At 49.3% G+C, this 15,732-nt stretch overlaps 1 protein-coding gene across 6 annotated transcripts in view; it reads left to right on the plus strand.

Moving 5' to 3' along the window:
- Positions 1-15,732, plus strand: part of YAP1 (Yes1 associated transcriptional regulator) — a 111,247-nt gene that overhangs the window by 68,216 nt on the left and 27,299 nt on the right. For 2 of the 6 annotated variants that reach the window (XM_047747263.1, XM_047747265.1), the window contains exon 4: positions 6,636-6,755. The exons of 2 other annotated variants lie outside the window; for them this stretch is intronic. In XM_047747263.1, coding sequence (XP_047603219.1) covers positions 6,636-6,755 — 120 coding nt within the window. The remainder of the gene's footprint in view (positions 1-6,635; positions 6,756-15,732) is intronic. 2 more of the 6 variants (XM_047747264.1, XM_047747266.1) reach the window with 1 other exon arrangement.

Raw genomic sequence — 15,732 nt, forward strand, 5'->3', positions numbered from 1 at the left:
CCCCGCTCTAGGGACCTCGCGCTTGTCGTTCGCAGACACGCAGCGCTCCGGAGTGTGGTCTGGGGGCGGGCCCTGGTCCGCAGGCTGAGCCGCGGCGGTTGTGGGGACGCCGGACGCCGGCAGCGAGCTCCGCGGCCCGCACGCGCTCAGGACCCCTGCGAGCGCGCCCCCAGCGGCGGCGGCCCGCTCTCCTCAGAAGTTCTAAGGGTGGGACTCGCCCGTTTTATGCCTTTTAACAAACCCTCCCAGTGATTTTGATCACAAATTCTAAATCCTCTTATGTAAATAACGTTTGGCTACTTCCATTTTACTTCATTTTCTATTCATATTAAAGGCGCTATATCCGTAACACGTTCAGTCAGAACACACACTGAACCCAGGCGCTCTGATTGTATCTCGATCTCTCCCTGCGGCCTTCTCCTAAGAACGTCGGAAGCCCAGATTTCCCTTGGACTCAGGACCTTATTCCATTAACGCTCGCCTAATAGTAGCCTGTGTGACCTAATGACTCCGAAAATCCGTCACTCTTGTTTTCTGTGCTTCTCATGATTTTTCAACAGCTGGCTTCTTAGTTTAGCATGATGACTTAGAACCCTGCGTTAAGTATCAAGGCACTGAATTTCTCCAAAGGTCCATTTAACTAAAATTCTGTTTTGTATTTGTATGAAGCCCAGATCTAGTTGGTTAGTTGGTTCCACACCGAGTGTGGAGCCTTGCACAGAGCTTGGACCCACAAGCCCCAGATCAGCAGCTGATCGGGTCCCAAGAGTCAGGCCCTCACCCGGCTGAGCCACTAGGCGCCCCTGGATCTGTATCATTTTGGATACTCACATTTAAGTGGAAGATTTGTTTCTTTTCCGTTTCCTTTCTCTACTGCTAAGGATTGGATTGTGACGCTATGCTATTTAAAGGTCATCTTTCCTCATCTCCTTTGCCTTTGATGAGCAGCTTTCTTTCTCTATAAAAGAAACGTCCTATCTTGAGCCTCTTTCTGTCTAACATTGTATTCACCCAAGCGTTACACGAAAAATACACATGAATACAGAAAGCGCTGGTTTTTTTTTCTGTTTGACCTATTAATTTGAGTGCTTCTTAAATGTATGGAAATTCTATCTCATATGCACCTCATTTAACTCTTTAACTAGAAATAGAGTGTGAAAACAGGCAGCTGTCACCGTGCAGGTGGCAATAGGACAGTTCCCGTTGTGTCATGTCTGAAGTCAGTGCGTTCCCAGCTCTGGTTCTGGTATTTACGGCGTATGAGAAGGGTGTTAGTGAAAAGTGTTCTGAACTTCATTTTTGAAGGCTAGCTACTGTTTTTAGTGGAATACTAAATAATTATTTATACATAACGTATTTGATGTTATATGGTTACATATGATAAATACTGATTTAAACTCACGTAAAAAGGGATAAATTCACTATTTCCACTTTACAAATTTAATGTAGGAAATACTTTCCTAAGTTTTGGGGAATAGGTTGCTGTGTTTGGGAGGCAGCGTATTGTAGGGTTTAAGTCAGAGACCTGGGTTCACACCTTTACCTTGACCAGGTTTCCTGTCCCCCAGGTGGATGACATCCTCCATGTGACACAGATGAGAACGGTGCCTGGTGCGCCAGGCTGAAAGTGGCCGCATCCTCAGAGTGCAGTGGCCGTGGACAGAGCTGTGGCGGTGGGGGCTGTGTGCTGTTCTGTTCCTTAGAGCAGTCACACGAGTTAGGGACCCCTTGGAGATCTAACACAGGGAAAGGGATTTCTGAATTCTCATGCGTTCTACTTCATGGGGCTTCCCAGAGATTGGATTTTGTACAGACTGAAGGTTTGTGGCAACCCTGCACCCATCAAGCCTGTTGGGTCCATTTTTCCAACAGCATTTGCTCACGTTGTGTCTCTGTGTCACTGTCACATCTTGTCAGTTCTCGTAATATTCCTTACTTTTTCGTCACTAGTTGCTTTAATTTGTGATCTGTGATGTTTCGGGATGCCAGTGAGCCACCCACATGTAAGGTGAGGAGCTTAGTACGTGCTGTGTGTGTGTGGTAACCGCCCCAGGGCCCCGGCTGGTCCCTGTGCCACCCCCCCCAACCTTTATCCTGACACATGGGGTCTTGACGGTAGGCCAGTCAGTGGCCCTGCCGTGGCCTCTAAGTGTTCAAGTGAAGGGAAGAGTCGCATGTCTGTCCCTTGAAGTCAAAGGCTAGAAAATGATGAAGCCACTAGAGTGCTCTTGTCACACAGTCCAGTTGTGAATGCAAAGGAAATGAAAAGTGCTATTCCAGTGAACACACAAATAAAGGAAACCAAGCAGCCTTATTGCTGATGGGGAGAAAGTTTTAGTTGTCTGGATAGAAGGTCAGACCAGTCGCCACATTCCTGTACACCAGAAGCTGGTCCAGAGCAAGGCCCTGACTCCGTTCATTTCTGTGGAGGCCGAGGGAGGTGTGGGAAGCTGCAGAAGACAGCTTGGGAGCTGGAGGAAGTCGGTTTGTGAGGCTTCAGGAACGTGAACTTGTGGGTGAAGCAGCGCGTGAGCCCGAAGTTCCTGCCGAGATCACAGCACATTTCAACCTTCTTCGGGAAGAAGGTGCCTTCTAGGACTCCCGCAGCTGCAGAGGAGAAGTCGGTGTTGGACTTCAGAGCACAGGCTGACTCTGGATCGGGGCTCATGCAGCTGCCCAGTCCCAAAATTCTGCGGACCTCCGCACAGAGGACACTCGGTCAGCTCCGCCTGCGCCCTCGAAGTGGGACAGCGAAGCCCGCGTGAGGCCACAGCTGTTGACACCGGGGTGCACGGAGTCTCTTGAGGCCGCCGGGGAGACCTCCCGCTGCATGGGAAGGTTCTGTGGCAAATGTTACCGCTTGTGCACAGGGCACCGGGTCACCCCAGAGTTCCGAGGGACACGAACTGTGAGGGGACTCTTGCTCTCGGGCCTGCAGCCGTGGATCCAGGCGTCGCTCTGACTTTTGGGTCTTACCACAGAAGAAACGGGTTTTGTAGAGCGGCAGCTGCCGTGGGGGCTCCTCTCGTGGGTCTGGGCGGAGGAAGGGGAAGGGATTCCCTGTTCTCGATGCGGTAAAGAGCGTCGTGGCTGACGAGCCATCAGATGTACAGCAGAGCGGCGGCCTGGGCGGGACTTCGTGGCGATGTCAGTTCCCACCCTCGGGAAGACTCAGAGGGGTCAGGAGCTCGGGGCGGGAGGCGGCTGCAGACAGGGTGGACACAGCGAGGGCACTCGAGTCAGATGCGGGTCCTGGACATGGGCCGGGCGGTGGCAGTCTCGAGAGCAAACTCGGAGGAGGAGGAGGTGCTGCTCGGGGCTGGGCAGAGACGGTGGTTTCTCCGGCTGGAACCTCCCGGGGAAGGCGCCGCGCAGGTGGTTGAAACGGCAGCAGGGGGGCTCAGTGTCACGTCGGCTCTGCTGATGGAGCCGCGCCGGGTCTGAGCGGGGGACCCCCGTCTGGAAAGAAGTTCTCCTGCGGCAGAAGGCGGTCGGCCGGCCTCCGGGGCGGCAGGAAGGAACTCGATCCTGATGGGAGAGCGGATCGTGAGAGCGACAAGAGCGCAGTGGTTGCCTGGTCGTCTTGGGAGCCCGCCGCGGCCGCCCGGCCTTCTGCAGCCCGCAGCCCGGCCCAGAGGCGCCCTCAGCACTGCGGGGGGACCCCCGCCGCCCGGAGCTCAGGACCCACAGCCAGCGCAGATGGTGTCAGCAAATTTAGCAATAAAGTATTTTCAAATTAAGGTATGTACGTTATTATTTTTTTTAAGATATAATGCTAATTCACACTTAACAGTGTAGTGTCAACATAATTTTTAAGTGCACTGGGAAACCAAAAAATTCATTTGAGTCACTTTATTCTAGTCGTCTGGAGCCAAAGCCACAACGTCTCAGAGCTCTGCCTGTACAGTAAGGTGTATGAAGCCATTAAAAGGAAAAAGATCTATGTGTCGTGTCAAGGAGAGATGCCGTTATCTGTTAGGTGATGAAAGCAGGTGCGGGGCAGGTGGAGCCTGGCCTCGGTGGATGTGAGTATCTTACAGCAGCAGAGGCGCAGAAGAGGAGTCCGGGACATAGCACAAAACTGAAGCTGTTTAGTTTTCCCCCGGGGAGCGGGTCAAAAAAAATGGATGCTTTTTCCATTCTGCATTTCCGTAGCTTTTAACATTTCAAAAAAACTGTGAAAGTGAATATGTTTATGAACAAAAAGTTTAATAAACAGAAGGCACTGGGTTTAATAACATGTCATTTGTTATTATTCATAAACATGTTAATGGAAAATCGCGTACGTACTACATGATTTTAAGCTTACTTATAGAAAGCTCCGACTCCTGCCTGGCAGGGCCTTCATACTGAGCATGTCCTCAGCCCTGCCGGCCCGTGCATGAGAGCATGAGGGACCGCGCCGCCAGGAGGACACGCGTGTGCACGGGCGATGGCGGCCTGCGCGGTAGTTGTCGGCATAGAGCAGGAGAGAGAACTCGGGGGAGGCTGGCTCGAAGAGCTGACCTGTGAGCTGCTTGCAGGATGAATATGAGTTGGTAAGGGTTAGGGTCAGGGGATGTCTGTGTAAGAGGAGCAGGAGATGCGAAGGGGTGGCTTGCCTTTGTGCTGAGTTGGGGGAACATGGGATCAGGTTAGGGTTAGGGTTAAGAAATGAGCCCAGCAGGCATTTCCCTTTTGATGGTCGAGAGGAAAGGAACTGCTTTTGCAAGGAACACTCTGCATAGAGGAGTTGATGAGATGGTGTTTTAAGAAGAAAGTCCTGGTGGCTGTCTGGGAGGGGATGGTGGGATGAGGGGAGGTGATGAGCAGTCTGGTGCCAGGGAAGGATAGTTGGTGGTGGCTAAGAAAGGGGAGCTGTGACCCATGCTGGTGGAGTCCCTAGAGGCGCCCTGGGACGGGGCACGGTCAGAGAGCGCATGAGTGTCATCTGGAGCACGGGCTTGTGCTTTGCATTCAGAACATGACTTCGGGTTCTGCCTCAGGCGGCCAAGGGGGCGGCTGGACCAGGAGAATAGGCAGGTGTGGAGGCGGTGCCGGGCCATGGCAGCCTCGGAGAGGGAGGTGTACAGAACTGTCCCACGACTGTTCCGACTGATTCGTCGTCATGGTGTGCTGGGCGCTTGGAAAGGCAGCTTCCTGGTGTAAGGTCATCCCAGGCACTCGTACTGTGTCCCGGAGGTCCTGTCTTCCTGAAGTGAAGCATCTCTAGTGACAGCAAACGCTACCGAAAGCGGTTCCATCTCTGTGCGTTAAACGGGTTTGCGTCCCACTCACTGTTAGTAAATGTGGGGTCCTTCTGGCCAATTCGTTTGCACTGTGGAGCTGCCCGAGGAGGACGGCAGGAGGGGCTTCCCTGGGCCCCACGAGCCGTGCGGGGCCCTCCAGTTGCATGTGTCTGTGTCCTGACAAGATTGTGCCCCTGTCGCAGCAGGCCTTTGACAGTGGCATAGCAGCGGATTGGTCAGTTTCTGCAACAAAGGGAAGTGGCCTGGAATGAGGGCTTTGTGTCCCGTGGGCCTTTGTGACTGTTTTGTTCCAGCAAGGTTCCTCAACGCCCCCCAGAAGGCTGGCTCGGACTGCCAGTTGAGGAGTCAGGAACCCGGGCCAGTTTTATGTAGGCAGCACCCTTCGTGCCTGGTCTTGGGGTGGGCGATGGCTGAGAAGAAGCCTCGTGGCTCAGGGACCTGGCTGCCGGATCTCAGTGGCCTCTGACCCAGACCGCGCGGCATCGGACCACACGGAGCCCCTGTGTGCCAGTGTCTCGTTAGAGTGGAGCGATGGCCACCACAGAGGTCGCCAGCGGGCCTGCGGGTTACATGAGTTGCTGCACGTCACCTCCAGCCAGGGTCCAGGCCCCTGGAGGCGCTCAGGTCGTGTGGATCCACAGATGGGAAAAGTCTGGGCACTCCCTCGAATTGTCTGTGTTCTTCCGTCCTGCCTTGAGGTGGTGTTCCCACACCTGCGGCTTTGAGGCTGTGTCCTCCTTCCATTGACTGCTCCAGTGCCCACCCTGCCCTCCTGGAGCCCAGGATGGACTTAGCGCTCAGCCACCACCCGCCCTCCTCGCCGCTTTCAGTTTGCCTGAAAATAAGCGTTTCCTGGAGTAGAGTTTCCTCTGTGGTAGTTTTCTCGCTGAGAGCCAGTCTTGTAAGTCGTGGAAGTAAATGGATCTTGGCAGACTCAGCTGAAGTGTGCTTTACATGAAACTGAATGTGTGTGACGCTTCAGATGTGCCGAGCACGCTGCGTGTCCCTCTCATTGAAGAGCCTTGACGTCCGTAGGAAGGCATCATCCCCAAAATTACTGGGGGGGGGGCTCCCTGAGCCGTGGCACCGAATGTGGTGTATTAACGATGACGATGATTGTTTGGGTCATGACTTCCAAAAGGATGTTTCATGACTCTGGTTTCCTGTCTGTGTCTCTGGAGATACAGATTTTATGAATTAGTGGTTTCTTTGGCGAGGTGGAGAAGAATCAGGTATGTAGGTTTTCTTTTCTTCTCTGAACACATGCTTCATTCTGTCTTAATAAGTTTTGCCGATACCTGTTTTCTTTATAAATTAGCGCCCTCCCCACTTGTTTTAGTCGCACCACGTAAAAACCAACCATGATTGTCTTTTCTGTACTTATAGGTCCTCTTCCGGATGGATGGGAACAAGCCATGACTCAGGACGGAGAGATATACTATATAAACCATAAGAACAAGACCACCTCTTGGCTAGACCCAAGGCTTGATCCTCGTTTTGGTAAAGGTTCATTTCAAAACCTTTTTAGACATTTTTTGATAACGTGTGTGTGTGTGTGTGTGTGTGTGAGAGAGAGAGAGAGAGAAAGAGAGAGAGACACCCTGGGAAGGTACACGGAAATAAAATCTCATTGCTTTACAGTATTAAAGACATGACTGCCCACCCAGCTTCTCCAGGACTCTTTTTATACCTTTCCCTCTGCCCTGGAGGAAGAAATGCAGATGTAAATGAGCTTTGTAGCTTGGACCCCTCGGGGTCGGGTCGGGGGAACGTTGTGGCGGCGTACTGACCAGAGTCGCTGTTCCTTTCACATTTTAGGAAGACATTGTGATCTTGCTTAAAGTGGTCTGTCTCGCTGCACTGATCATCAGGCTGTCAGCTGCTGGGAAACCTGGGGCACCAGCTTTGGTCCATGCCCCTGTGTGTGCTTTTGCTCGACTTGAGAGCACGGTCAGCCCTGAGCCCGTCCCGAGCTGGGCGCTGCTGTGATTGCTGCCTCTGCTGGGAAGGGGGTGTCACATCTCTCCCTTCTCTCCTCACTCTGGCTTGCCTTTTTTGTTTGTTTTTTTAAAGGAAAGGTCCTTAGTTTTTTGTTTTTTTTTTTAAGGAAACGAAAAGCAAAAGCAAAGCACTTTCCCCTCCAAATTACATGACTAACTCAGCATTTGCACAAGCGAGTACTCTCCACAAAAGTACACGTTTTGATCATCGTACACAAGCTCTGTGTGCCTTTTTATCCACATTTTTTCACTCTTCTCAGTTTCTTCAGTTGGGTTTCTGAGATATTCTTCCAAAGCTGTGGAAAAATGAGTGTAAAAAGGAGCAAAGCGTTGTGGTTTTGAAGTTTTCGTCTTTGGCTGGAGGCAGCTAAATGAAAACAGTGTGCACGTCACTGAGTGGGTCAGACGGGCGGGGGAGGCTGTCACAGCCGCTGCGGGGCCCTGACGGGAACGAGGATTTAACTCTGTGGATGCCTTCCAAACACAGAAAAGGAAGGAGGACCCTGCCTGCCCGCAGCTGGGTGAAATAGCGTCCCTGTCAGAAGCGCCGTGGACAGTTGTGCCGCGTTTATGTCGGCTCTGTCAGCTGCGGCCTGTAGCTTGGCCCGAGCTGCCCAAGCTTCCCTGGATGGACGGGACCCTCTGTGCAAGGGGAGTTGGGGGGGGGGGGGGTCAGGCCGGAGACCATCATCTGGACAGATGTCCCGTGTGGCTTCAGCGCTAGCCTTGGGAGCTTCCAGATCTGTTTGGGTGTTAAAAAGTAACGTGGTGTGTTAATAATTTGCAGCTTTGGGTTTTATTTAATACTTGAATAAGCCCTCGTGGTTGGAATAGGAAATGAAGTAAGGTACAGGATTTAATCCGTGCTGCCGTTTGTACAGACTGGAACGACAAACACCGTGTTTCCTTGAATCATCGTTAATGAAACGGATCAGCTTGTCCACATTTTGGAAATTTTTTAAAATGGTCTGTGGTTTTTTTTTTTTTCCCCCTACATGAGGTTATGAAAGATGATGATTAACTCTTAGCTTACTGCAGAAGTCAGGAATTAGAACAGAGTTGTTTTGTTTTTTGTGTAAGTACTTTTCAGGTTAGAAAGTGAAGTGAAACAGCTCGGCTGTGGTCCTTAGTAGACCCATTCTTCATATCACCCAGTGTGGTCTTTTGTTTCGAATGAGAGAAAGTCCTAGAAGAATTCTCCCACCCTGCCTGGAGCACATACGTACGTGCAAACATTACAATTAGGTACGCCAAAACAAAGTTCCATACAATTCTCTTACTGCCTTTCGTCTCCCGTTTTGGGCCCACTGTGTGTGTGTTCCAAACAGGCCTGAACAGGCCAGAGCTTTTTAGTTTGTGGCCCGACGTTTAATCTCTCCCAGACCTTTTCAGTCCGAGAGCTCAAGTGTGCCTGGGCGGGAGCAGGGAAGGGGAGCCACGTGGGCGTCTGTCTGGAGTGACAACACATAGAGACGAGCTGCTCGCCGCTGCGTTTGAGGGAGCTTTCCTTGACGTCCCGAATCCTGTAGTGGATTGTGTTTGATCTCTGCCAAAAAACTCTAAACTGTCCTTTGTAGTACCCTCTGAGCCGTGCAGACACAAACGAACGGTAGATTATTTTCATGGTGGTGAGCTTTGCTCCCCTGTATTTCCCAAATTTGTATAAAAGTGTTTACCCGTGTTTAGTTTAGGTCACATTGATGGACGTCTTTTGACATTTTGAAATGGAAGATAGAGCTCTGTGTAAGCTTGACATTTTCATTTTCCTCCTCTAGGCAGCCTCTCCCATTTCCTTATCAGAGGCTTTAGGTTAATTGTATATATTTAGAATAATTTATCCATCCTTCATATCCTGCAGAAAGCCGGTAAATTAGCCATATAATTTCAGGAAATTAAAGAGTAATTTGTTGCGGGTTGGTTTTCTTTTATCTGATTTTCTTCTTTAGCATTTTAAAAACTATATATTTTTGACACTTAAATAATTTTTAGAGAGTCCTTTAGTAATTTGTATGAAATCATGAAGTGTGACATCCATTGGCAGTAAGGGCTCCTTGGTATTCATTGGCTTTGAGAAAGGAGGGCTTTTGTTTGTTTTTAAAGAATCCTTTTAGGGGTGTTTTGATCCTGGATTAACGAAAATTGGTGCTTGAGTGTTATGTAGGCCATTGAATTCATATGAACAACCATTTTTTCCTGCAGACTTTATATCATAAATATAAAGAGTCTGAAGTTTTAAATGTTTCCTTGTATGTTGTAGAAATACCGTTTTATGTAGTAGTCCTAGGAATAATTTCTGGTAAAAGCCCTAATGAAAACACCCCCCAAAAAATTTCTGTTCTTCAGAACGAAGAATCTCCAAAACGCTAATCATGATTGAATTCCTCGTTTATGTGCTCTAACTGTCCTCACTGTCCCTGGGGAAGGACATACAAACAGTGCTTAGCGGTTGTTTCTGGAGATCAGTGCTGGTGCCGCTGAGAAAATAAACGGAAAATCATGTTTGGTGTACATGAAATATTGGGACCAGAGATTTGGGCTAAAAAATACATCTTTTGAGCCTTAGAGAATGTAGCGGACCATCTAGTGTGACAAAAACACAATGTCCTTTAATCGCTAGGGCTGTGTGCATAGAAGCTCTGTGTGTGGAGATGGAATTAAAGCCCAGCATTGCCCCAGACCTGATGTGTGTGTGCGTGACAGAGAAGATTCCTAAAATAATAATACATAAGATTAAAAGAACAAAAAATACATAATTTATTAAGTCCCCAAACCAGAAGTTGTTCACTTCTTTGATCTTACTCAGAGCCTAAAGGTCTTTATAAATTTTACTTTTCAGGTATTTGTTAACCTTTTCCTTCTAACACCAAATATTCTTGATAGCTGTTCTAAGTGAAGTGATGTTTTACTCTTGATGAAAATGTACCCAGTGACCAACTTAGTGCCTAAGTCTGTTCTGGTAGAGCTGGTAAAGCACGCTGAAGGCCGTGAGCTCTACTGGTGGAGTCTTGGACGGAGCGTCAGCATCTAATCGTTGGAATTTTATTGACATGAGTCTCTTGATAATCATACATTCAAAAAATAGGTATTTTTTTCTTATCCTGTTTTAAATCCTTCCTCCTGATCCTAAATTGTAAGTATTCGGTTGTGGACTGTATTACTAACTACTTAGGATAGACAGGAAACGGTAGTTCATTGTGTTTTAGGTAAGAAGAGCCGTGGCTAATGACAAATTTTTAACAGATAAATCTCACAAAATTAGGCTCTGGAAAGAACTTGTAATTCCTCTCACCAACATTTTTCAAATGGAGCTGGGTGGTGAGAAGTATTACGACACTGGGGGACATTGACACCCATGGCTCTTGCCCCTGCAATGCCACAGAGCCACTCAGCCACCGTGGACTCCCCACACCAGCAACGGAGGTGGTGTTGAAACCAGAAATGCTGGGGTAGTGGGAGGAGTGCCCCACATCGGGCTTCATCTCAGATCCTGGGAAAGTAGGATCCGTCCAAGGTCACAGAGTTGAGGGACCAAACTAGAACCTGAACTCTTTTCTTTTTCACACCTAGGATTTTTTGGAAGTTTAGATTGCGTGCAGTTGGATCTTACAGGAACACCCCTAATTCATTCAGCACCGATACCTGGAGGTTTCCAAGGGAAGATGACCGAGGGTAGCGCAGTGACTTGGATTATGTGGGGCCTCCCCTGGAGGACAGTTGCCGAAGGGAATGGTTTCCATGGCAGAAGAGAAATTAGGACGTCTCTGAGTGGCGCAGACTGGGAAGCGGTCTACGTGAGTTCTCGTGCCTCATCTCTCGTGTTCTTGAGGGATTGTCCTCCAGCCTCGGTTTTGACCTTGCCCTAGACTACAGCGTAGCGGTTCGTTCTATTGAAGGAGAGTTCCAACGGCCAGAAAGTACGTGTCCCTTTATTGCCTACACTTCCCTTCAGATTTGTGGCCGCGGTTCAGTCCCAGAAGCGTTCTTCTGGAGAAACCACAGGGCTCCAAGCACTCGGCGTTCTGGGATCTGAACCAGTCTGCTCCCCTGCTCCGGGGATGCCCTGCGTTTCACTAGCGCCTCTGTAATGCCCCGTGCAGTGTGTTCTGTGTGCGATCCCTGCAGAGGAAGCCCGGCACGGCTCTGCGCGCACCCGGCATTTTAACATGCCTTCCAAAACTCCGGTTTTCAAGTCTGCGAAGTGACCTGGTGTCCTCTTTCCTGTGTCTTACATACCATGTGATGCGCTGGGTTCAAGTGCAGTGTGGCAGAGAGGATTTTACCTGCTCAACTCGGAATCCAGAGACCTGAGTTTTTTCCTGAATCACAGTCTAACCAGCTCATTCAGAAGAACACCTGACTTCTCTTGACTTAATTAAATGACACTGGAGGCTTTTTGGAGGATGATTTCTAGTCTTAATTAATTTGATGCAGTGTACTGGATTACGGACCAGTGGCTGCTCTGCCCCCGGCTTCTGGGTTTGAGCACACTGGGACTGGGGAACTTTTCGTTGAGTCATTCAGGGTCAGCTTTTGGTCCTCTGAGCACAGCTGGGAATGACTTGGGAGGAGACAGAAATCTTTCAACCTTTAAAGATTAGACTTTGTCCTCACTCAGTCTCTTAGAAGCAGGTAGGAGTTTAAAAAAACCTTCCATGAGCAGGATTTGGCCTTATTGTCTTAAAGATGGTGCATTTTGGCATGCTTTGTTTCTCAAATGTAGCTTACCAGTTAAGCTGCCCTGACAGAGAGCAAAGGCCTGCTGGGAACTGAGGTGAGCCATGGCTCCCGGCTCCCCCCGGGCTCCCGGTGGGCGTCGCAGTGTTAGGTGAGCACTAAGGGAAGTGACCATTTTAATGCATCAGATTATGGAATACCAAACTCACTTAGGTCCTGGCAGTCTGCGCTTTTGTTTGTCCCTGTGTGGTTTCTGTCTTGTTTTCAGTGTTCCTTCAGGAGGACGGAGCCAAGAGAGTTTGCCCTGCGCCCGAGCAGGGCGGGCCTGGTAGTCCCTTCGTGGCTGCTGCTGGCTCAGCAGTGCCAGGAATTACAAAGTGAAGGATTTTTTTTAACGGAAGTTATTCATATTTAAAACTTAAGATCACCAAAGTCACTGAACAGTAATTTAAATTAATGGTTTATTTATGGTACTATAAAGGCCCTAACATCAAACACCAAAACAAAACAAAAAGCAACAACAAAAACCTTCATTAGCTTTTTTTTTTTAAGATTTTATTTATTTATTTGACAGAGATCACAAGTAGGCAGAGAAGCAGGCTGAGAGGAGGAAGCAGGCTCCCTGCCGAGCAGAGAGCCCGATGCGGGGCTCGATGCGGGGCTCGATCCCAGGACCCTGGGATCATGACCTGAGCCGAAGGCAGCGGCTTAACCCACTGAGCCACCCAGGCGCCCCCCTTCATTAGCTTTTAAAAGAACAACTGCTTGGAGCTGTTTTACCAGCTCTGCGTCCATAGCAAGTCCCCTGTAAGACGTGCGGGTGGAGAAAGCCGGCGTGGGCACCACGTCAGTGCCCCCGCAGAGACTCCGCGGCAAGAAACGGGTTGTAGACTTGCCGAGGGAAAAGTCAGATGGGCTTCTGTGGAAGTAAGAGCGACTTCGGAGGAGAGCGGTGCCTCTTCTTGGTTTGGTTTTACCCTTGCTCTGTTCTGCCGCTCTAGCTGCTGAGGTCATTTTATAGCTCATGCGGGACTTGCTTCAACTTGGAGAGTGTCCTGTGAGTTGCGCACAGCACCGTGCTGAGCAGGGATAGGAGCTGGTTCCGTAATGGATCTTCCGACCTGCGCCTGAGCGCCGCTTCCGGGCCGAGCATGATGGGAGCCATCGGGGAGGGGCTGTGGGCTGCTCCATAAATAAGTCACCACCAGACGTGTTAGGTCCGGTGAGGGATGGAGGACTCGCAAGGCGCTCCGGAAGGGAGTGACATGGGATAGAGCGTGCCCGGTTGGGGCAGTCGGGGAGAAAGGAGCGTGACTGGCTGGGGGGAAGGGCTGTTCCAAAGAGGGACACTGAGGCACGAGAAGAGCCCCATCAAGCTCTAGACTAGAAGGTCCAAGTTTGTGCTTGTCAGCCAAGACTAAAAAATGGATCTCTTCTAAACTATACATTCCCCTAGAAAAAGAGCCTGAATAGTAATAAAGTACATGTGATTGGAAATAAAGTTATTAATGGCAGTATTTATTCATTAATTTAATGACTTCATGATGCCAGGTGTATTTTAAAATGTGATTCCCCTTCCCTTCTAACCAGTAGTCTCATTATCTGAACTTTCTCTCCAAACTAGGCTTCAGACTTCATTTCCGTAGTAAAGAGAAAGCGTGGCTGTACTCTGGGGACAGAGAGAACTGAAAGCTCGTTAGAACACTTGCTCCCTTTTCTTCTCAGCTCAGTTAGCAGTGCTGTGTCGTGCCCCAAGCTGCGCAAAGGCATGATAAGGGGAGCATGTGCTATTGGGTTTTTGTAAGTTCCATCCACAATTCTAGTTTGAAAAATACTATTTTAGTAAATGTTCATGCCAGTCTTTTGATAGATGTTTGAAAGAAGTTGAATGGACCTAAGTAATGATGTTTGTTGTCAGTATTTTTTTTTTTTAACAGTTTAAGGATTTAAAAACTAGAGCCCAATTTTGGGTGTGTATGGGTTGGGTTGGTACTTGGGAAAGGAGAGAAGTGCAAAATGTGGGAAGGGGGCGTTTCTGTGCCTGGACAAGACCTAGAGCAGGGGCTTCAAGGAGACCCACTGCTGTGACCTGACACAGAGTCAGACCATGGTGCAGTCCCACGTGACACCCCGTCAGATGGCTAAAATCAAGGGCGGAGCATAAGTGTTGACCAGAGTGTGCCGAAACGGGAACCCTCATATGGTGCTGATGGGATCCAAAAATGGGCAGCCACTTTGGAAAGCAGTTTGCCAGATGCTCAGAAGGTTAAATACACAGTCTGCTCAGGACCGGCAGCTCCTTCCTGGGCGTGTGTGCATGGGACGCCGAGACCGTGCGTCCACACAGAAACCTGCACGTGAGTTTTCACAGCAGTCCTGCTCACGATAGTCCTTGTCCATCGATGTGTGACTGGACCAGCAAGGCACGCTGTACCTGTGTCACGACATGATAATCAGCAACAAAAAAGGAAGGAAATGTCAATACATGCTAAACGTGGTTCAATCTTGAACATACACTAAGTGACACAGCCCCGTCGCAAAAGGCCGCATGTTGTTTTATTCTGCGGATGTGTTCTGTCCGGGCTGGGCTTGTCCGTAGGCCTGAAGATAGATGCCTGGCCTCCGGGGGTGAGGGAGGGGTGCACTGCAGAGGGTACAGGGTTTCTTTGGGGGATGAACAGGTCCTGAAGTCAGTAATGGCTGCGCAATTCTGTGAATCCGTGAGAAGTGTTAAAAGGGTGAAATATCTCAGTAGAGCTTGCTGTTTTCTGAAAGGTTGTATTTTTAAGTAATGTTTGCATCCGGTGTGGGATCCAAACCCTCACCCAGGAGACCCGAGAATGGCATGCCCCCCCCAGCTGAGCCAGCCAGGTGCCCCAGGAAGACTTACTTTTAAGAAAGTCCTTCCTAGCCTGCCACTGTTGTTTAGGTCCAGAGCTCAGTGGAGTGATGGGAAACTCTTTTGCGTATTGATGGTAAAAGGATTCCAAGGAGGGGACAGTGGGCTGGCCCAGAGCGTGGACCGCGCAGCTTGGTCTCTGGCAATGAGTCCAAGCCCCACCTGAAAATAAAATCTTTTAAAAAAGAAAGAAAAGGGGGCGCCTGGGTGTCTCAGTGGGTTAAGGCTCTGCCTTTGCTCACGTTATGATCTCAGGGTCCTGGGATGGAGCCCCGCATCGGGTTCTCTGCTCAGCAGGGAGCCTGCTTCCTACCCACCCCCCCTCCTGCCTCTCTGCCTACTTGTGATCTCTCTCTGTCAAATAAATAAATAAAATCTTAAAAAAAAAAAAAAACAGGATAGATTGAGTCATTAGATTAGGACTCTGGTTTTTTGCACCTTTTATAAGAGGCAGATTCTCAGTGCAAATTGAACAGTAATTGTCACTGAAAAAAACCATTTTGTATTTAAATGCCAATTAGTAGCCATTTTTTGTAGATGTAGATTCAGCCTCCCACGTTGTGTAGTGAACACTGAGCTGGCAGTGGGTGTTTTGTGTTTTGCTTTTAGTTTTCAGATTGACAGATGGCCTGTTAGTTTGTGTTCCTAAAGAAGTATTCATTTTTTTAAATAGATTTACTATTTTATAGTCTTGAGCATCCCTGAAGGTATGTGCAAAACCCAAGATTTGTTTCGGAATGTTAGGGGCAGGCTAACAGGGCGGCGTGCAGGGTTGGGGGAGACGCGCCTTCTCGTGCTGTGGGGGACCCAGTGCAAGTTAGCAGGATTCTCGTTTCAAACTCCGGCTTGATGAGGTTACTGGTGTTTAATTTATTATCACCAGGTTTATGGTGATTACTCGATCTGGAAT

This window comes from Lutra lutra, chromosome 10 (assembly GCF_902655055.1).
Source record: "Lutra lutra chromosome 10, mLutLut1.2, whole genome shotgun sequence".
Taxonomy (NCBI): domain Eukaryota; kingdom Metazoa; phylum Chordata; class Mammalia; order Carnivora; family Mustelidae; genus Lutra; species Lutra lutra.